The sequence below is a fragment of the Sciurus vulgaris genome, assembly GCF_902686455.1.
Source record: "Sciurus vulgaris genome assembly, chromosome: 12".
Classification (NCBI taxonomy): domain Eukaryota; kingdom Metazoa; phylum Chordata; class Mammalia; order Rodentia; family Sciuridae; genus Sciurus; species Sciurus vulgaris.
In genome coordinates this window covers 101,750,194-101,772,114 of record NC_136473.1, presented here as the reverse complement: position 1 = coordinate 101,772,114, position 21,921 = coordinate 101,750,194, and the positions used below count along the sequence as shown (strand labels likewise).

The window sequence follows — 21,921 nt, the reverse complement described above, 5'->3', positions numbered from 1 at the left end:
GAATGAAAATCCTAAGCAAATGTGTGTTAATGCTAGTTACCATGCCTCTGATTGTTTTAACATTCTCATTCATTTCTTTGAAAAGTCTAAACCTTTTACAAGCAGTTTCCTATGCCTTTACAAGCAGTTTTAATTACAACACATACACTAATTATCCAATTACTTGTAAAACTTCCCACCTCTGATTGTCTCTTTAATGTCCCCCAAAGTTTCACAAGCCACTATCCAAGTTTCTATATAGTCACCTGTCCCAGTAAATGTATTAGAGGCTCTTAATATATGCATTAATGTTCATGAGCTTAGTATATTAATGCTATTAAATTTATATCCTTTAATAAATTACTGCATTTTTATTAAAGAATTTTTACTATTATGCATTGAGTAATGTAATAATCATCATGTAGACAAAGCATTGCCTAAATAAAAGCCAGATATTACCAAATATCAATAAATTTCAGCATTTGGAAGAATATATCTCAAACTTTCCAGGTTGACAACAAAGAATATCTTTTTCATTTTCATTAACTTTTAAAAAAATAGTCTTGTTACTACAACTCCAGTTTATTTTGCTGTATTATATATAGTAAAGTTAAACTTTTAACTGCTGAAACCTACTTCTCTAATTCATGTAATTCCTTGTGTCTCTGGGCCAATTTGTGGAGTGTTAGAAAACATAAATTTGTGCAAGTTTGAGTAACAAATGAGTTGCTCAAACGCTGTGATTATTTAAAATACTTGATAAAGTAAACAGATATCTTCAAATTTTTCAGAATCATTGTATTTGGTATCCAAATCACAATTTTTTAAACCTGTCCATTTATATCAGTCATAAAATCCTCCAAGAAGTTGTACAGTTAAAGTGTTGAAACATTATACTTTCTTTCAATACTAATTCAGACTTTACACCAAATTAATCGATCTACCATCCCTTTGATTTTGGTTAGATATTTGCAGATTATCCACATCTGTAAATATGTGGAGTTGAAACAAAGAAGTTTTATCTTGCTTTCTTATTCCATAATTAAATGCCAAGAACCCTAAATCCAACGCAGTAACATCGTCATTCCCAGAATCGAAGTAAAAATAATGGATCTCAACTTAGAATTAGAGTGCTGCCTTTAATCAAATTATTCAGTTCTCACTGGGCATTATACGACACTAATGGGGTGTTCCTAACAGTGCTACCAGAATAGAACCTTTATGTGAAAGACCCGGAATAAGGCTGCTTGCTACTGGTATATTTCGCAAACGCAAATCTGTCCAATGAGTACGACTGTAGATAGAACTTTGTACACGCTCAACAGGTGATTTAAATTTTAAAGCTGGGTAGCCGCCTTCATAAGGCACTTGAAACCATTCTCGTCATTAAAAGATGACACATGCAAAAACATCTGATCGTCACTCCTGCGGGCAACACTTGGAAAGGTACGGCTAAGACAGCAGTTGATCAAAAAGGTGCCGAAGAAACTGCGCAACAGCCAGGGCGCCAGGACTGGAACGGGGGCTCCTCCACCCTCGCCTGTCCTTTCCTGGAGAGTCGGTCCTGGGGGCCGGGCAGGGGCCGGCGTCTCCTGCAGGCCGGCAACAGTTGCCAGGAGCCGCCCGACTTGGCACGGGCAGTTTGCCCGGCCACCCTGCAGACACCCCCACCTTCCCCTCCCCCAAGGCCAGGACAACGACGTCCTCCTCCCTCTTCTCCTCCTCTTTGGTGCCTCCAGCCAGGAGGCGGGAGTGACCCACACAGCAGCTGACCCAGCCCGGGCACTGCCTCTCCCACAGCCCTCAGGACACACCATGGGCCCAGAGGCGGGTTTGCGGCACGGCAGCGACGAAGCGGGTGGCGGCCCGGGCGACTCTCAACTGCCTCCCTGACCATTGTGACCACCGCCCAACACCCCAGAGAAGACGCTGCCACCACTGGCAGGAGAATCCAGGATCCTCAAGGCCACCTTCGCGATCTACTAAAGCTACGTCAACAACTATGGCGCGCGAGGGGTGGCGGGCGGAGCCGGCGGGGGAAGGCTGGGCGGCGTACGTCACGCCCCGGGCCCCCCTTCGCGAGGGAAGGCACCGGCTCGCCCCTCAAAATGGCAGCAGCAGTGATGCGCCTGCGTACGGAACTACTCCGGCGCGCCAGGGCCGGCGGGAAGTGAGGTTCTCGGAGGAACCGCCAGAAGTGTACGGCGACTTCGAGCCCCGGGTGGCCAAAGAAAGGTCTCCGGTGGGAAAACGAACCCCACCAGAAGAGTTCCGGCCGGATTCTGCGAAAGAGGAAGCGAAAGAAAGCGCCTACTACCTTAGGTCTCGGCAGCGAAGGCAGTCGCGACTCCAGGAAGCGGAGGAGATGAAGACGCGAAGGGCTACCCGGCTTCTGCAGCAGCACTCACAACAGTCTGCGCTACAGCCGTCTCCGGTTACGACCAGGAGAGGGTTACGGGACTCGCAGTCGTCTGAAGGTGAGGGCAGCGGAGGTAACAGCCTCACCTCCGGCCAGGGAGCGGGCGGACAGGAGGGCGCACGCGGCGTGGCGCGCGCCTCCGCGGGGCTCGTCCCCGCCAGGGCGGCGGTGGCCCCTCGGACCCCGCTGGTGTGCGCCCCCGTGCGGGGTCCGCCTCCACACGCAGCCGAGGAGGGACAGACCCCGGGAGCGGAAAGATGGTGGTGCGGAGAGACCAGGCAGAGTGGGACCCCTGGGGCCCGTGCGTGGCCATCAGTTTAGGGCTCGCCCGTTTGTGCAGGTTTTCAAGAGGGGCGGCGAGTTAGGCGCTAGTCAGGACGCCGGATTACTGCGGGCTCGGTTTCATTTCCGTGCCCTCTGCAGATATTTCTACCGAAGCCATTTCCATTTTCCTCTTTTAACTCTTGGAGGCCTGAAGTCCCCTGCTGAAGAGTATGGTTCTAATCTAACCTTCTTGTCTTTTCCAGCCCCATCCAGGTAGGGAGAGGGAGGAGAAATGTTGTGAGGTTCCAAGGGATAGCAGGGTTAGTGAATTGAGACCTTATTCCAAATACTTACACCGAAATGGGGTGACTCTGTTATCCTGAACTATGGCTCTCTGATGTCTGTTGTGCTTCAGCTGATTCTTTCTCAAGTGTGGTCATCTCTGCCACAATTCTCCCATGTTGAAGGCCCTTACTGTAGCATCAAGTGGTCTGAGAAGGCTGACAAAGTAGCCCAACAAAACAAGATGGTTAATTAATTAGGAAGTTTTTGTCTAAATGCTGACAGTGTGACTTTATGATAGTTTTTGTTAAGTCACAGGTGAATCACGTTCCCTAAACCCACCCTGTCCCTTCTCCAGATCTAACACTGAGTTACAGATGAAGTCTAATGTTAGCCCCATGTAAAGCACCAACCCAAGAGGTAAAAGTCAGGGGATTCGAGTCACAATGGAATGACACAATTAATGGTAGACCATTGATACATATAAAGAGAAGTGAATTTTAAATTAGAGCACAATAGTAAGTAGGCTGCAAGTATACTTGATGACAAAGTGCTGACACATTTGAAAATTTGTTGATTTTGGAAACTTTGTTACATAAAAATATGTAAGTTACTTTTGGGTATAACAAGACAGTTTAGTGTGTGTTCTCTCTCTTTTAAGATGACAGACATACTTGAAGACAAAGATCCTGTCATGTGTACTTGATAGTAACTTAAAGACTTCCGTGTTAATTCTGTATCTTTCAGTACCTGGAAGAATGCTTTTGCACCTGGGAAGCAATGTAAATATGTTACATTGTATTGACTCCCACAACCTAGTAACTTTTTTTAAAAGTAGGAATTTTCCCCTATTTTAGTAAATCTTTAAGGATTTAAACATTTCTCACTCTTCTGCCTATTTTCTCCCAAATTTTTGCACTCAAGTCCATTTGTTAAATTTTCTAAAGTAATATATTTTTGTTGTAAACAACAGTGGCAAATAGTTTATATCTAACAAATTAGTTATTCTCTGTCTTAAGAGGAGTTCTGACTAGTTTAATTCCTAAGTTTTGGTAAACTTGATTACACATTCCTAAATGTGTGAATACCTGCATTTTTTACTTATGTTGCTATTAAATATGGATAATCTGTACCATGATTTCTGAGGTCATTTATCCAGAATTTTAACTTTTGTCACCTCTGTTCTTTTAGAGGATGAACCATCTTACCAAACTGTTATAAGCCAGACAGTCTCAAAGAAAACTGTCAGGAGAACACAGGAGGATACAGGTAAAAATAGTTAATTTTTTGTTTTTCTCCTTATCTGCCAACTTTTTAAAGTATAGATTTATCAAGTGTCTATCAAGGATCCCAGTTCATACTTCATTTAGTTTCATGGGTCTTCTACGTCAGTTCATTGACTTAAGCAATGTGTCAAGAAAAGACAAGGTGGATACATGAGTATGCACTCAAAATACCAGCTACTTTATATATACTAATTCTTATAATCTTGCAGGATAGATATTATACCCTTTTGTTTGCTGGTGCTGGTCATTAAACCCAGGGCCTTGAGCGTGTTAGGCAAGTGCTCTCCAACTGAGCTACACTATACCCCCAGCCCTTTATATTTTATTTTTGAGACAGGATCTTGTTAAGTTGCCCAGGCAGACCTCCCACTTTCCATCCTCCTGCCTCAGCCTTACAAGTAGCTGTGATTACAGGTATGCACCACACTTGACTATACATGTTTTATAGATGAGAAAACTGAAGCTTTAAGCAGCTGAAATTCTTCTCTTAAGATTATGTGATATGTAACAGACCCAGGTTTGTCTTCTCCCAAACCCTTTCATTTTCCCCAAAAACTTCTCTGTCACTCTCCCATGTGATAATTAACTAGTGGGGTGAAGTTTAAACATCACATGATTCTGTCACACTGTCCTCTATTTAAAATTGATCATATCATGCTTAATAAAATCTTGACACAATATGATCATTCTTGACAACTTAATACTATGTTTCATCAAATTTAAAATGCCATCAGTTATAAGATAACCCATCATTGCTCTATCTGACACTTAGAAGGAAGAAAATACTACTAATTTTCTGATAATTTATATACCCTAGATTAAATAATGAATCCCGATTTCAGAGATGTTAAAGTATAAAGAAAAATTAGTCTTAAAGTCAATGTCATGTGAAAATAGAGTACATCTAATAGTCCACTTACATTTCTAAAACTTTAATATATTTTGAAAAGATGGAAGAGGATTAAGTTCAATTTAGTTAATTAATGCCTTAGTTTTTTCATGTATTTTCAGTTTGCTATTCTTAATAACAAGAAAATTCCATAAGAGATACTGCAACTGATCATCCCTGGTTTTTTGTTGTTGTTTTTGGTAATAGGAATTGAACCAAGGGATGTTTTACTACTGAGCTGCATCCCCAGCCCTGTTTTATTTTGAGACAGGATTTCGCTAAGAATCTTGCTAAGTTGCTGAGGCTTTCCTTGAACTTGCAATCCTTCTACCTCAGCCTCCTGAGTTCTGGGATTACAGGTGTGCACCACCATTCCATCCCTGGTTTTTATTGTCCAGATCCTGATTTATTTATCTGTTACTTCTATTAAGATTATAATTTATAATTTATAACTATTCTAGTCTCAATTTAGGATAAAGTATGTCTGCTTGTGGTTCCGTTTCAAATAAACACAAATTATACTTTACCCACCTACTTTAAGCCTCAGACTTTTTATATCTGTATAACTTGCCCTGTGTAACTCACAGGACCACTGGAGAAAAGAGTCCATGTGAAATCACTTTCTGCACAATAGAACATGAGAAGGCTTTTTTTTTTATCCCCTCCTCTCATGGTTGTTTACAAGAGATGTTCATAAAATATTGAGCACCTGCTTTGTGCAGGTTCCCACACTTGATGCTGAGGGTGTAGTGGTGAGCAAAAGCAGACACGCGAAGAAGACTACTACCCAAAGAAGGGTATTCGCTCTTTTATTCTCTCAAACCTCCCTCTGGTACTCTGTCTCCTTTGAGAGTGTTACCAAGGGCTGTGTATATAGGAGAACATATAGGAAATGCTTCTTAAATGAATAGATGGGAACTGAAAATAGTGATTGATGGCTGTAGATTTTTTTTTTTTAACAGCTCAACCAGAAGTAGAATTTGAGTTTTAGGTTTGAATTAAACCTGAAAAAGTTGGGAATACAGAGAACAACAGAAAGGTATTTGTAAGATATTGGGAGTAATTAGTAAGTAAAATTTACCTTTATCAACATATATATGACTTACTTTTACAGTTGTGTGTGGGGGGGGGTATTTCTAAATGCCTCATAGGTGAAATGTTAACAAACGAAATAGCTGTCTCATAGAACCTGAGAATTGAAAGATTTAGGGGGATCATTAGAGTTCCAGAATGTGTTTTTTGCAGTTTTTTCTCTTTTCATATTGAGAATTGAACTTGAGGCTGCAGGTATGTTAGGCAAGTACTGTACCACTGAGCTCCACCAAAGCCCTTTTTTAATCTTATGTTGAGACAGGATCTTGCTGAGTCGCCCAGGCTGGCCTTGCTTCTACCTCCCAAGTCACTGGGATTACAGTTATGCACCACTGTGCCTGGCTCTTTTTGCAGTTTTCATACAGAACCCAAATCATGCTTTTTTTTTATAGAAATGATTGAAACAAAACAATGTAATCCAAATTTAGATATGTATTGGGTTTTCTATTATGCTGTATAGAGCCTTCTGAGAAAGCATACCTTTATACTTAGCTTTCTAGACTAAAACTAGCATGTTGTTTAATGGAATTGACTTCCCCGAAATCCTGTGTCATTAAACGCATAGACTGAAATGAACTATGGCTAACATTGCCTTTTTATTGGTTTATTTATTTTATTTGGGGGGTGGTACTGGACTGGGAATTGAACTCCAGGGCCCTTGACCACTGAGACACATCTCCAACCCTTTTTTGATTTTATTTAGAGACAGGGTCTACTGAGTTGCTTAACGCCTTTCTTTTGCTGAGGCTGGCTTTGAACTCTTGATCCTCCTGCCTCAGCCTCCTGAGCCACTGGGATTACAGGCTTTGAACACTGACATTTTATTTAAAAGTAGTCTTTACGTTTCCTGAACATACACAGGGTTTAAAAGTTGGAGGGAGTATATTATTAAATCTTGGGAGTTTAACCATAAAATGAAAATATACCATCAATAATTCGCAATAAGGCTGGGGATGTGACTCAATGGTAGCCCACTCATCTAGCATGCATGAGGCCCTGGGTTCAATCCTCAGTACCACATAAAAATGAAGGTATTGTGTCCACCTACAATTTAAAAAAAAAAAAAAAATATATATATATATATATATATATACCCTAAAGACTAAAAATATATTTAAAAAAATAATACGCAGTGAAGTAAGTTACAAATGGAATAGATAATTGAGTTGGTGCTATAGTACAAATTTTGGTTCTTAATTGAGCAATTTAGTTTTATTTAGTATTCCCTTCCTTGTACAATATGGTATACTGAAAAAAAATGGCAAAGTTCTCCAAGACAATAAATTTCATATGGCAAAAAACATTTCTAATTGACTATTGTCACTAGTTCACAAGAGGTTGTCACTTAGAGAAAACTTGTGTTTAGTTCTCTAGCATAATGAAAAGGTTCATAAACCTTTGTTAACTATTAAAGGGATGATCACATAATAAATCTGTGTTTCACATTTGATTTTTTTTTTTAAATGTTTCTCTTCCTGTAGCAGTGGCAAGTGAAGATCCTGTAATTAGTCTACGTAGACCCCCTCTAAGAAGCCCAAGATCTGGTAAGAGGTTGTTTTGTCTGTTGGTTTAATTGTTTTTATAAATACAATTTTATTTTATTTTTTAAATATTTTTTATATTGTAGACGGATACAGTACCTTTATTTATTTATTTTTATGTGGTACTGAGAATCAAACCCAGTGCCTCCATGTGCTAGGCAGGCGCTCCATCACTGGGCCCCAGCCTCAGCCCAACAATCTTATTTTTTGAATAGTACATGTATTCATATGGTTCAGAACTCAAATGTTACTATAAATAGATGGTGAAAGTATCCCTGTATCTACTGTCCACTAGCAAACCACTGTCAATTTCTTATGTTTTTCCCCAAAGATTTTTTTTGGGGGATTAAGGAAATTCTTGTATATGTTATCTTTTTCTCCTTTTCCAAACACAAAATTTTGGCCCAATGAATACTTCTTTGTATGAATAGTTCTTTGTACCTTCTGTTTGCTTCTAGTTTTATCTCATGGGTATTGAGAAATCTTTCCATATTTGTATAAAAGGGATTCCTGTTTTTGTTTTTTTGTTTATTTTTGTTATTTTTTTTAATACTGGGGACTGAACCCAGGGGTGCTTTACCACTGAGCTACAACCCCAGTCCTTTTTTGGGGGGTGGGGGGTGGGTACCAAGGATTGAACTCAGGGGCACTCAACCACTGAACCATATTTCTAGCCCTATTTTGTATTTTATTTAGAGACAGGATCTCGCTGAATTGCTTAGCACCTCACCATTGCTGAGGTTGGCTTTTGAACTCAAAATCCTCCTGCCTCAGCCTCCCAAGGCACTGGGATTATAGGCTTATGCCACCACACCTGGCCTCCCATGCTGGGGATTGAACCCAGGACCTTGCACATGCTAAGGAAGTACTCTATCACCGAACTGTATCCCAAGCCCCTATTTTTTATTGAGATAGGATCTCAGTAAGTTACTTTGGGCCTCAGTAAGTTGCTGAGGCTGACCTTGAACTTGCGAAACTCTTACCTCAGCCTCCCAGGTTACTGGAATTACAGGGGTGCAGCACTATACCTGTTATTCCCTGTTCTTTTTAAGAGATTTTTTTTTTTTTTTTTTTTATGTAGGAATGATTCTTTCGTGCTAACATGATGCTTTTAAATTAAAGTCAGGGACTTTTTATTCTTCCCAGTATACTGCTAATAAAAAAATTCAAGACTGAGATTTTATGATATGGGCTACAAAATTTCTCCACCTCAATTACATTTCTTTTTGACTCAAATCTTAAAAAGTATTGCCCTTAAATGGATTTCATAACTATGAAAGTAAACTAGTAAGATCACACAATCTAATTCTACTTTATCTTCTGTGTTTATTGGCCTTGAAGGATGCTGTAGCAAGAAACAAAAGGAAACATTAATGTTTTCATTAGCTTTCTTTTGCTCCGCATTCCTTTAAGAAAAAAAAAAGATTTTTGTTTTGTATAATAGTTGGTTATTCTTTTAGGGTTAGTGATAAAGATCTGTTAAGGTTTGAGCCTGTGGTCAAGAACTGGTATGATCATTTCCTTTACAGCTCTAATCATTTTCTTATTCTGTCTTGCAGATTCAGCTTACAGAACCAATGGAAATACTAAAATGAGTGAATTAGGTTAGTTTATCTCAAATTTTTACAGATTCCCATTAAGAATTCTATTTGTCAGAATACAAGATAACTTACATTTTATTACTGACTTGAGAATATTTCTTTGTGGGACACTGTCCTGTGACAATGACCTACCATAACAGCCTTGATTTTCATTCTATCTGAAATTTTTTCTTTCATTATTTAAATTTGTATGAGAGCCCAAAATAGCAAATCAGAGTGGTTTTTATTAGCCTTTGCTAAATTCATACTGTTGAAAGAAGATATCAACTTAACCTATTATGGTTTTTCTCTTGATTTAGGAAGTAAATTTGAGATGTTTCTCATAAAAAGTTCAGTGTCCTTTGCTATGTTTGTTGAACTACCTTAAATTCTTTTCAGTGTTTGCCTTGGTATAGTACATGGGGTCTGTGGGTCTGTGGCCTTAAATGATCCCACATTGTATGTAACTGGACTTAGTTTTAAGGCAAAAAGAAGGAACCTTCATTTTTCTTAGTAAGTATGTAGTTGCAATAGTTGCAACTTCCTCTATATTAATTCATTTTTTACTTAAGCTCAGGCTGAAAATGATCCTTGCAGTATACAGCTCATTTTATATACTTTTACCCACCAGAGTTTCTCAAATGTTCTGTCTCAAAATGTAAAAAGTTTTTTAAGCCATAGACTCTTAATTGGGAGAGAATTTGGAGCTGAAATGACCTAATATTCTTATTTTGTATGCTACACTTAGAAATCATTTTACAAGTATTTTATAATAGAAACTTAACTTTAAAAGTACATTCAAAGCTGAGTGTGGTGGCTCATACCTATAATCCCCGCTACTTGTGAGGCTAAGGCAGGTGAACGGCTTGAAGCCAAGAGTTCAAGATCAAGATCAGGATCAGTCTGAGCAATGAGTGAGACCCTTCTCAAAAACAAAAAATGCTTTCCAGTTGGAAGCAGTATTCTGTAAGACTAATACAGAGAATGGCACTCACTGTTTCCTTTTATAGTAATGTGAGGACTTACTGGAGTGTCTGAAATGATAATTTGTAGACCCTTGAACTTGTGATATCCACCCTCTCCTGCTGCCCCACTCTGACTCTGTTCTCAGAAGCGTGATTGGTACTGGACAGTCTAAAGGTATCTGTACTAGGGATAAAGAAGCTTCAGCCTCTGGGTAAAATCTAGACCATGATCTATTTTCATAATGGTCCACAAACTGAGAAGCAGTTTTTACATGTTCAACAAAAAAAATGAGACAGCCTTTATGTGACTCGAAAAGCCCAAACTCTTTACTGTGTGGCCCTTTATGAAAAAGTGTGCTGGCTCCTGATTTATACCAATGGGAGGAACAGAGACATCAAATCACCCAAATTGTCATTTTGTTTGTTCTAAGAGTAAATACAGGAGTTCATACTTTCCTGGATGTATCTTTTTTGCAATACTCCTTACTAGGTTGTACTGATGGCTCAGGAAGAAAGAAGACAGTGACTCCTGTGTTCTATCTAGTCTTCCTTTGAGAAAGCACTGCTATCTCGTTTATATATTTTCATATCTTTGTCCCTAGATAGAACACAGTAAGCAAAGTTTATGTTTTCTTGTGTACCCTGCATTTCCCACACCAAGTCTCTAGGAATAGAAAAGTCTGCCAGATGTGTGGCACATACCTGTAATCCCAATGACTCTTGGGAGGCTAAAACACGAGGATTCGAAGTTTGAGGCCAACCTTTGCAACATAGTGAGGCCCTAAGCAACTTAGTAAAACCCTATCTCAAAAAACAAAAAAACAAAAAAAAAAAAAAAAAAAAAAGGGCTGGATTTTTAGCTTAGTGGTAAAGCACTCCTGGGTTAAATCCCAATACCGAAAAAAAAAAGAAAGTCTATGATAGAAATGTAGATACTTTGGGCACCTGGGTTTTCAAAATATCTGAGGAGTTTTATGAATCTAACATATAAAATATATACCTGGGATATTCTTGGGATATACCTGGAATTTGTATTCCCTTAAAGACTCTGGCTAAGCAAAAGAAAGTAGTACAATTAGTGGTTGGTCTCTAATCATCTCCAGAGGAGATAATTATAAGTGATCTGTTCTTAAACCAAGACCTAGGACTTCTGAAAGTAGCTTTTCTTAATCCATTGATGAAGTTAGGAAGGTCACACCTCCTTCACAGTGTGGTTAGTACCATTTGTCTATTTGTTAAAGCCACAACCTTTTTAATTTCTCTTTTTATTAAGGACTTTGCTCCAAATAGGATTTTGCTTCTCAAAGTTTCTGTATGAACATAAGAAAAACCAATAGCACTTTGTGTGTGTGTGTGTGTGTGTGTGTGATGCTGGGGATTGAATCCAGGACCGTGTGCATTTGAGGCAAGCACTCTACCAACTGAGCTATATCCCCAGCCCAACAATAGCTTTTTTTAAATTTAAATTTAAATTTTTTTTTTCCTTTTTTTTTATTGTGGGGGAAAAAATGCTGGTAAAACCCAGGTTACCCCTGAGCTACAGTGGTAGCTGGCCTTTTTATTATTATTATTTTTAACTAATTTATTTATTTATTTAGGTACAGGGATGCTTTACTCCTGAGTCACATGCCCAGTCCTTTTTCTTTTCTTTTTCCTTTTTTCTTTTGAGACAGATTCACTGAGTTCCCGAGGATCTCAATGAATTGCTGAGGATGGCCTTGAACTTGGAATCCTCTTGCCTCCCTCTCCTAGTTGCTGGGGTTATAGGCATGTGCCTCCCCACCATTAAAAAAAAAAAAAAAAAAATCTTTTTAATGCTTTAAACCTTCTGCATGTAGCAGCCAACTTAAAATAAAGGAAGCTGAATAACAAAACAGGGAAATGAAATTAAAGTGTAGAAAGTCAGATGCTACTGATTGGTTATCAGACATTTTTTTAAATGTATTTTTATTGTAAACAAATGGAATACATGTTGTTTCTGTTTGTACATGGAGTAACAGCATACCATTTGCGTAATCATACATTTACATAGAGTAATGATGTTTGATTCATTCTGTTATTTTTTTCCTTCCCTCCCACCCCTTTTTTCCCTCTATACAGTCCCTCCTTCCTCCATTCTTGTCCCCTCCCACCCCCCATTATGTATCATCATCCGCTTATCAGCAAGCTCATTCGTCCTTTGGTTTTTTGAGATTAGCTTATCTCACTTAGCATGATATTCTCCAGTTTCATCCATTCGCCTGCAAATGCCATAACTTTATTATTTATAGCTGAGTAATATTCCATTGTATATATATACCACAGTTTCTTTATCCATTCATCAATTGAAGGACATCTAGTTTGGTTCCACAATCTGACTATTGTGAATTGAGCAGCTATGAACATTGATGTGGCTGTATCTCTGTAGTATGCTGATTTTAAGTCCTTTGGGTATAGGCCAAGGAGTGGGATAGCTGGGTCAAATGGGTGTATCAGACATATTTATGAGTACATTCTTTGTAGGTCAGGTTAAAAATATGAAAATAGGTTGAATGTTTAAAACTTTGCATGAAATCTAATTATTGAGATTTAAGGTTTTTTTCTTAAGTTGCTAAACCAATTTAAGGTTTTTTTCTTAAGTTGCTAAATAGTACTATTTATCAAAGTTGGAGAAATATTGGCAAAAGTCTTAATTTAAAAATTTTTTTATGTGGGGCTGGAGATGTAGGTCAGTGGTAAAGCACTCATCCATCATGTACAAGGCTCTGAATTCCATCTGGGTACCACAAAAGGAAAAAATGTTTAATTTTGTTATAAAATCTATTCACTTATTGAATAAAGCTTCTTTTTAAACTACCTTCTAAATGTCAGATACTTACCTGTATGCTGGGACCATAAAGAGTCATGAAGTTTTTCCTGTTTCCTAGCAGTACGTGATCTAATGACAGAAAAACAATTAAATCGATTTGAAAAAAGTTTTTCCAAATTGACCATATAATGTGTTTACAATTGCTTTCCACAATCCTGTTTTCCCTCATCAGTCTAAAACGAGCAACAGAGAGACCAACTCTCCAAAACAGTTCATTCAAAAATCACAAATTGTAGTCCAGGATGGGGCAAGAAGAAGCTTTTAAATAAAGACAATGAGAAGTCCTCTTGAACGGTTTTGAAATAAATCTTGGCTACAGGAACTGTTGCAGAAGTTTGTGATTACTTGTTGATAATTCTGGCTGTTGCTGGGGAGATGTCTTTATGGAAGTGACTAATCTGCAATTTTTGTGGTTTCAGAGACTACTTATAGTATAGTTCTTAACTTAAGCATACATGCATGAAGGACCTTCCTTAATGGCCTCTTGGCTCCATCTCTTGTTTAGGTTTGACAGTGACAACTTTTACACTCTTAAAAACAAAAACAGGTTAAAGCCAGTAAACACTGAAAAGAAATACTCTCTTCAGCTTTGTTAAAATTTGAATCATGCTGCTACTTCTCTATTTTGGTATGTATTTTAGGCTAATCATTCAATATTGTGCAATGCCTCGGGTATATCTCCCTTTATTTAAAAAAAAGTTTCAGAATAGCCTATGTAAAAATACTATGTTTAAAGTTTCATATGTTTTGCTCATCTATCTTTATCTGAATTCCCTATTTCTCTAAGAAACAGTGATGTATGTGGTCCCACTGGATGGAACTAGAGAAAGGCTCTTTTATCTTTCTAACTTTTTGGATACACCAGTGCACTACAACTTGGCCTATCAGTTCTGCTGGTGTGGGAGGCTTTTCAAGAGTGTAGAAAATCTGGCAAATAGGAAAATGAGAATATATAAGCCTACAGGGACTAGAATATTTGTCAATATAGAATTTAATGTTTCCTGCACACCAAAGTTATATTTTAGATTCCAAATAGACCTATAACTGAGGGAAAAATAAATACTTCATTTCTGATTCTAGTTTGTATTAGACATTTCTGAAATAGCTAGATGGAAATGACAGATTCTTTGTGATTTACAGAAAAAAAATTTTACTGTTTTTGATGTCCATTTTTCCAAATTATATGCTCTTATTTACACCTAAGCAATAGCTTTTGAAGTTTCACATATATGCTTTTCTTTTCTAGAAGCGCCCAGTGTCTTACAGAAGGTCAATTTCTCTGAAGAAGGTATTTCCTTTTTAAATATAATGCAATGTAATCTAAGACTTTTCCTTTACACTAGAAGCAATTTTAATAAGAGATAAGAACAGAAAATAGTATCTTTTAAGAAAGAAAAATTTAATACATATCTAAATTGTTAAACCACAATATAATGGATAGAATGAATGATGAGACCCCTCAGCACATTGTTGGTTTTTTTTTTTTTTTTGGAGGGGGTGGGTACCAGGGATTGAACTCATGGGCAGTCGATCACTGAGCCACATCCCCAGCCGTATTTTGTATTTTATTTGGAGACTGTCTCACTGAGTTGCTTAGTGTCTCACTTTTGCTGAGGCTGGCTTTGAACTCGCCATCCTGCTGCCTCAGCTTCCCAAGCTGCTGGGTGTTGTTTATTTGTTTAATTGCAGTGCTGGGGATCAAACCCAGGGCCACATGTATGCTAGGCAAGCACTCTGCCACTGAGCTATTTACATTTTTTAAAATATTTTTATTAGTTGTTGATGGACTTTTATTTACTTATTTATATGTGGTGCTGAGAATCAAACCCAGTGCCTCACATATGCTAGGCAAGTGCTCTACCACTGAGCTACAACCCCAGCCCCACTTATGTACATTTTAAGTATCTTTTTGTCTTTTGAGTTAATTTTTTTTAAAGATGTTGATAGACCTTTATTCATTTATTTTATGTGATGCTGGGAATCGAACTGAGTGCCTCACACACGTGCTAGGCAAGCGCTCTACCACTGAGCCACAACCACAGACCCTAATTGAGTTAATTTTAAACAAAACTAATATTTTTCATTTTTGGCATGTGCTCGCTTTTGATTATGGCATTAAAATAATCACTTTTCCAAATTCTCATAACTAGTCTATATTTGAAAAGTATATATATAAAATTTTATTCATTTTTAAGCCACATGATCTGAAATTAGTCACCTGTATACTGAAAGCTTTGTGTGTGGGCGTGTATACATTGCCCCCCCCATACACACTTACAAGTACATGTATACAGTAATTGTGTCTGAATTTAATTACATGTTAACAACTATATGTATGTGGTTTTCCCTTTGTAAAATAAATTTTTTCCATTATTTAATGCTCATCGTTTTTGCTTGTGTGTGTGTGTGTGTGGTACTGGGGATTGTTGCCAGGGTGCCTCTACCACTGAGCTACATCCTCAGCCCTTTTTTTTCCTTTTTTCTTTTCTTTCTTTTTCTTGTTTTTTTCTTTTTCTTTCTTTTTTTTTTTTTTTTTTAATTTTACTTTGAGGTAGAGTCTCAGTTGCCCAGGCTGGACTTGAACTTAAAATCCTCCTGTCGGCTTCCCACATTGGTGTAACTACAAGTGTGCTCTAGCAAGCCTCACTGCTGAATTTTCACTCTACATTAAAGCCTCAGAATATAGTCTTTTAGCTATTACTCTGAATGTTTGTTTAGGTAGTAATTATGTACCTCAGAGAACACCAAACAAGTAAGTTCAATTGTAACTCATTTGAAAGTTTGTGATTCAAAACAATAAGCATAATAAACATTCTATATCTGAAATTTAAAAGTCTTCATTTTAAGGCTGAATTGTTCGCTTGTCTAATGCAGACCTTTTGAGCTTTAGAATAAAGACTATACTAGTACATTATTCTCTTTAGGAGAAACCGAAGATGATGATCAAGACAGCTCTTACAGTGATGTCACTGCTGTTAAGGTCAGATCCGGGAATTCGGTTGAATCTGGAGGTAACCCTGCTTTATATGCATATGAGTCTTTACAGGAATTATCTTTATAATTAAAATATAAAAGTATTCTGAACAATTGTTTTTTTTTTAATTTTCTCAAATTTTTTGTTAAAAACCCTTAATACTTATTAAAATTACTCATTCCATGTATACATATAATAGCTGGAGAAATAAGTCACTTTTAGCCTGCATAGTTATTTAAGGAAAATAAGACATTTTTGTACTCAAAAGAATTATCTGTTGTACTTGCATTTTATGAAGAACTGGTCACATGGACATTGGAACATCCCACACTATCTGAATTGTTACTTAGTTTTTAGGCAGTTTTAATATTTATAGATAATCACTTTTCTCTGGATTATTCAAATTCATATCAAGTTATTGATAAGAATTTGTAATTGTTCACGTGAATTTATCTTTGCATTTATTCAATGAAAGAGTTGACTAAATAGAGAAAAATACTAATTTGAGGCTTAAGAGGATGCTGTAAATAATGAGTAATTTTATATTCTAGTCCCACAGAAAAGTAATTCTCTTCTTTCCCCTTACTGACTCATGAGAATTTCTGTAATTCCTATGAGTCACTTCATCATTCCATTTTAAAAATAAGCCTATAAGACTGGTAGAGCACTTGCCTAGCATGCATAAGCCCCTTCATTCAATTCCCAGCACTGCAAAAACTTTTTAAAACCCATAATATGGTTTATGGGCATTTGGTACCTGTGTATTTTCCATCCTTCCTCATTTTCTTTCCTTCATTTTTTCTTTTTTCTTTCTTTCTTTTTTTTTTTTTTTAACCTTTCTCTTTATATGTGGGGGTGAGGATCAAACCCAGTGCCTCACACATGCTAGGTGAACACTCTACTGCTGAGCCACAACCCCAGCACATTCCTCCTTGAGAGAGAAATCCTAAAGAAGAAGCTATGTAACATTTTAGCATAGTGGCCAAGAACATGACCTCTGGAGCCAGAATCCCTTTGGTTCGTCACTTGGTACAGATGCTCAGTTAATTGCTTAATTTGTGTTCCTTGGTTTTCTCATCTGGTTTATTGTGAGGATTACATTAATTCATATTCAGAACACTTAGTATCTGGTACATAGTGAGCATCATTCATATTAAGTACTGTTAATTGTTTTCATATATACATCGAGTTCTAAAAATTTGAAATTAAACCATTTATTTAGTCAATAGTTCACTGTCATTGCTACCAGCATATAACTTTAGAACTACATAACTCAGATCTTGTGATCCCTTTAGAAATCTAATAAGTTCTTGCAACCTAATAGAAGTGTGAGATGCTGGGTTTGGTCCTCAGCACCACATTAAAAAAAAAAAAAAAAAAGAAGATATTGTGTCCATCTATAACTAAAAAGATATTAAAAAAAAAAAAAAGAACAAAGTGTTGAGGTATATTAAGAATACTGAGCCAGATGCTGTGGTGCACACCTGTAATCCCTGCGGCTCAGTAGGCTGAGTTGGGAGGATCCCGAGTTCAAGCCAGCCTCAGCAACTTATAGAGACCCTAAGCAATAGTGAGGTCCTGCCTCTAAATAAAATATAAATACAGAAAAGGGCTGGGGATGTTGCTCAGTGGTTAAGTGCCCCTGGGTTCAATCCCTAGTACCAAAAAATAAAAAATAAAATAGTATTGGTCTCCCAAGGGTTATCTTCTAGGCCAGTGATCACCAAAGAGTTATAAAAAGATCCACTGGAATACAGGAAGAAAATACTAGAATTTCACATTTTTAAAATTTAATTCACTTAAAATGTCTAATTTTATTTTATAATATATACAATACATGGACTAGGGAGCTAGCTCAGTTATAGAGTACTTGCCTAGCTTGTGCAAGACCCTGGGTTCAGTCCTCAGCACTGGAAAAAAAAAATTACACATTAACTAGAGTATTATTTCAGTGATGCATGTTTTAATGTCAGAAAGAAAAAAGTTTTAGAAATTTATGCTCAATTTTTTAAGTAAGAGTAGTATACTAAAAAAAGAAAAGAAATAAAGAGTAGTATACTATCAAAAATGACCAACCACACTGGTATGTGTCAAATGCTTCTGTTTCCAAAATACAGATCTGACCATTTTTAAAATCTTAAAATGTTAAGAAGAGTGGACTAAAATATATAATATATTATCCACTTGCAAGAAAATTTTAGGGCAAAATGAATATAAGTGATGTTAAGAAGACCATTGTTGTAAACTTTAAAGATTTTCTCCATAATCTTTTCTAGCTACTCTGGCAGGGGATTAATAGCTAGAATATGGAAAGAAATTTTTAAAACTTTACACCAAAAAAATCAACCCAATTAATAAATGGACAAACTAATGAAACAGATACTTCTCAAAAGAAAAACACAAAATGGCCAATAAGTATATGAAAAAATGTTCAACATCATGAACAGTTGGGGAAATTCAAACGGAAACTATACTCAGATGTCATCTCACACCAGTCACAATGGCAGTCATCAAGAATACAAATCATAATAAATGCTGGAGAGTTATGTGGAGAAAAAGGAATACTTTTACAACACTGGTGGAATTGTAAATTAGTACAACCACTGTGGAAATCAGTATGGAGGTTTCTCAAATGACTAGGTACGGACCCACCCTATGACCCAGTTGTACCACTCCTCAGTATTTGTCCTGAAAAATTAAAGTCATCATACTATAGTGATACATGCATACCCATGTTTATAGCAGCACAATTCATAATAGCCAAACTATGGAACCAGCCTTGGTATCCATTAACAGATGAATGGTTAAGGAAAGTGTGCTATATACACACAATGGAGTTTTATTCATCCATAAGGAAAAATGAAATTATGTCATTTGTAGGAAAATGGATGGAACTAGAGACCATTATGTTAAGCAAACTAAGTCAGACTCAGAAGATTGAGGGTGGTATGTTTTCTCTTATGCAGAAGCTAGAGAGGAAAAAGAAAAGGTGGGGGTGGATCTCATGAAAATCAAAGAGATCAGTAGAGGAAAGGCATCAAGGGATGGGAGCCAGTGAGATGAAGGGAAGTGCTAGCGAGTGATGTTGGCCAAATTTATTGTTACGTTATGCGCATGTACATATGTGTAACAACAAATCCCATCATTAAGTACAACTATGATACTTCAATTTTTAAAATGTGGGAAAAAATGATTTTCTCTAATGCAGAGATTTCATTTTCTCCCTACTTCATGCTGTGTTCCATATCTTATAATTTTTTTAAGTGGTAGATAGGGAAAACACAAACTTATTTCTACCCCAGTGTTGAATTCTCTGTGGTTTGTCTGTTTTTGCTCTTTTGGTTAAATACTCATTATTTTCTTGTAAAATGTGCACTTAAAAAGTTAAATATTTACAGTGTACCTTTTTTTTTTAATGTTTTAGATCTAACCACTAGATCATCTGGTCAACATGCAGAATCAATTTGGAGATTATCACAAAGTAAGTAAAGCAATATTTGCAGGTCTACCTATGGGTGTGGTCAAATGCTAGTCTTATTTTTGAAAATTTCTTTTGCACGTTAATATAAATTTAAAAGAGATAAAGTGAATGCTAAAAAATTCACCCAGTATCTCATCGCTCCACCTTTTGATTCACCTTTCTTTCTTTTTTTTTTTTTTTTTTGAATTCTTTTTAGTACTGAGGATTGAACCCAAGGGTGCTTTACCACTGAGTTAACAGGCCTTTTTTAATTTATTTTTGAGACAAGGTTTTGCTGAATTGTTGAGGCTAGCCATGAATTTACAATCCTCCTTTCTTAGTCTCTGAAATTGCTGAGATTACAGGTGTGCACCATTGCACCTGGTTTGATTTCACTTTTTCAGTTAATTCTTCTCTATACCCAAACCTGAATTTGAATTTTAAAAAGAAACAAAAATAAGGGGGAAAATAAAATCCCTACTGCTTTCTGAGATTTGTTGAATATAAGTAATATAAATGTATCAATTACTTTTATTTTGTTGCAATACTTTGAGTCCTATAATTGTGACAGTTTTTATGATCTGATTTTGAGAAAATATGACAAAAAAATTGGAAAGTAATATACTAAAATGGTTACAATGATCTGTTCAGGATGACAAGAACATTGGTGATGCTTTGGGGGCAGGGTTTGGTGCTACTGGGAACTGAACCCAGGGCCTTGCATGTACTAAGCAAGTGCTCAACCACTGAGCTGCACAACCAGCCTGACATTTTTCTTTTACTTTATTATTTTCTGTATTTTACAGATTATCTGCAGTGGATATGTGTTTCTTAGGTTAAGTGAAATACTATTTTCTTTTTCCAGTTTTAAATGAAGTCCCAGAATTTGAGTAACTTATTACTTAAATGAAAATATCCTTGAATATAAGATCTTTAAGAACTTTTTTCTTCCAGACCCTCTTTTTAAAAATGAGACTACTTTTAAAGAAAATATTGTTGGAAATCGGTTTTATAATCATTGGGTTCATAGAATTCCTTTTTTTTTTTTTTTTTGTACTGGAGATTGAATCTAAGGGTGCTTAACCACTAAGCCACATCCTCTGCCCTTTTTTTGAGACAGCTCACTGAGTTGCTTAGGGCCTCACTAAGTGGCTAAGGCAGGCTTTGAACGTGCAATCCTGCCTTAGCCTCCCCAACTGATTTCAGAAAAAGTAAAGTTGAAAATAAATTGACATTGATATTTGTATACATTATCCATGGACAGAAGTAATGCATTTCTTCTAGCAGAGAGCAGATTTTAAAATTTACTTTGTTATAATGTTATTTTCTGATTATCCTCTTGTGTCTTTTTACAGTCATCCTTCAAAACTTGAAGTAGGGCTGAGGAATAGCTCAGTTGGTAGAGTGCTTGCTTTGCATGCACAAAGCCCTAGGTTTAATTTCTGACCCAAAAAAAAAAAAAAAACCTTGAAGTAGCTTCTTTTACTTCCAAGCTAACTTTATAATGGCCACAAATTTGCATATGTAGTTCATACTCTTCTGTATGACATGACATATAGTTTTGAACTACCTGGATTTGTATCTAGATCCCATTCCTTTTAGGATATAATCTTGGGGAAATTATCAATTTGTTTTCCCTTATTCATAAAATAGGGATAATAGCACCTACCACATAAAGTAATAGCACCTACCACATGAAGGGTAAGAATTAAGTAAAATTATACTCGAGAGCCTGGGGCTGTAGCTCAGCGGTAGAGCACTTGCCTAATATGTGTGAGGCGCTGGGTTTGATCTTCAGCACCACATAGAAATAGATAAATAAAATAAAGGTATTATGTTCATATACAACTAAAAAAATAATTTGAAAAATTATACTTGAAACCTGGTAAACACTGTATACTTTTAGCTCTTGGGCGGGGAGCAGCAGTATGGGGAGGTACCCAGGCCCTCACAAAGGCCAGGTAAGTGCATTTATTGTATATGTGTGAGAGTACTGATAAAAAGGTTTGGTTTGCTTTGTTTGTAATATCCATGGTAAACAAGCAAACTGTGTGATATCTTTTTTGTTTTTATCTCCAAGTGTTCTGTAACCCTATTCCTATTTTCTGTTTTAGGTCAAGACTTCACAGCTCCTGAAAAGCAGCCTTCAGTGCAGAGTAAGTGGTTGGTAGTCTGCTCTCTTTTCAGTCAGTTCTAACCCTGTCTTATTCCATCAATGAAAAGTTGTAATATGACTGAAGTCATTCCATCCTCTTTGCTTTTTTAATCCACCATGATGCATTGGTACTACAGGTGAGAATTACTCTGTGATGTGGAAATGTATTCAGGGCTATTTTACCATA

At 36.9% G+C, this 21,921-nt stretch overlaps 2 protein-coding genes across 10 annotated transcripts in view; one reads left to right on the top strand and one right to left on the bottom strand.

Moving 5' to 3' along the window:
- LOC306641070 (torsin-1A-interacting protein 2-like) overlaps positions 1-2,435 on the bottom strand; it is a 30,302-nt gene extending 27,867 nt beyond the window's left edge. Inside the window, exon 1 of the mRNA XM_079105944.1 lies at positions 2,297-2,435. The gene's annotated coding sequence lies outside the window, so the exon portion shown is untranslated. The remainder of the gene's footprint in view (positions 1-2,296) is intronic.
- TOR1AIP1 (torsin 1A interacting protein 1) overlaps positions 1,089-21,921 on the top strand; it is a 36,501-nt gene continuing 15,668 nt past the window's right edge. For 2 of the 9 annotated variants that reach the window (XM_079105930.1, XM_079105929.1), the window contains exons 1-8: positions 1,089-2,456; positions 4,136-4,213; positions 7,693-7,755; positions 9,312-9,356; positions 14,392-14,433; positions 16,070-16,156; positions 19,544-19,600; positions 21,694-21,735. In XM_079105930.1, the coding sequence (XP_078962056.1) occupies positions 1,982-2,456; positions 4,136-4,213; positions 7,693-7,755; positions 9,312-9,356; positions 14,392-14,433; positions 16,070-16,156; positions 19,544-19,600; positions 21,694-21,735 (889 nt within the window). In that variant the 5' untranslated portion in view covers positions 1,089-1,981. The remainder of the gene's footprint in view (positions 2,457-4,135; positions 4,214-7,692; positions 7,756-9,311; positions 9,357-14,391; positions 14,434-16,069; positions 16,157-19,543; positions 19,601-21,693; positions 21,736-21,921) is intronic. The other 7 variants (XM_079105937.1, XM_079105932.1, XM_079105931.1 and 4 more) reach the window with 6 other exon arrangements.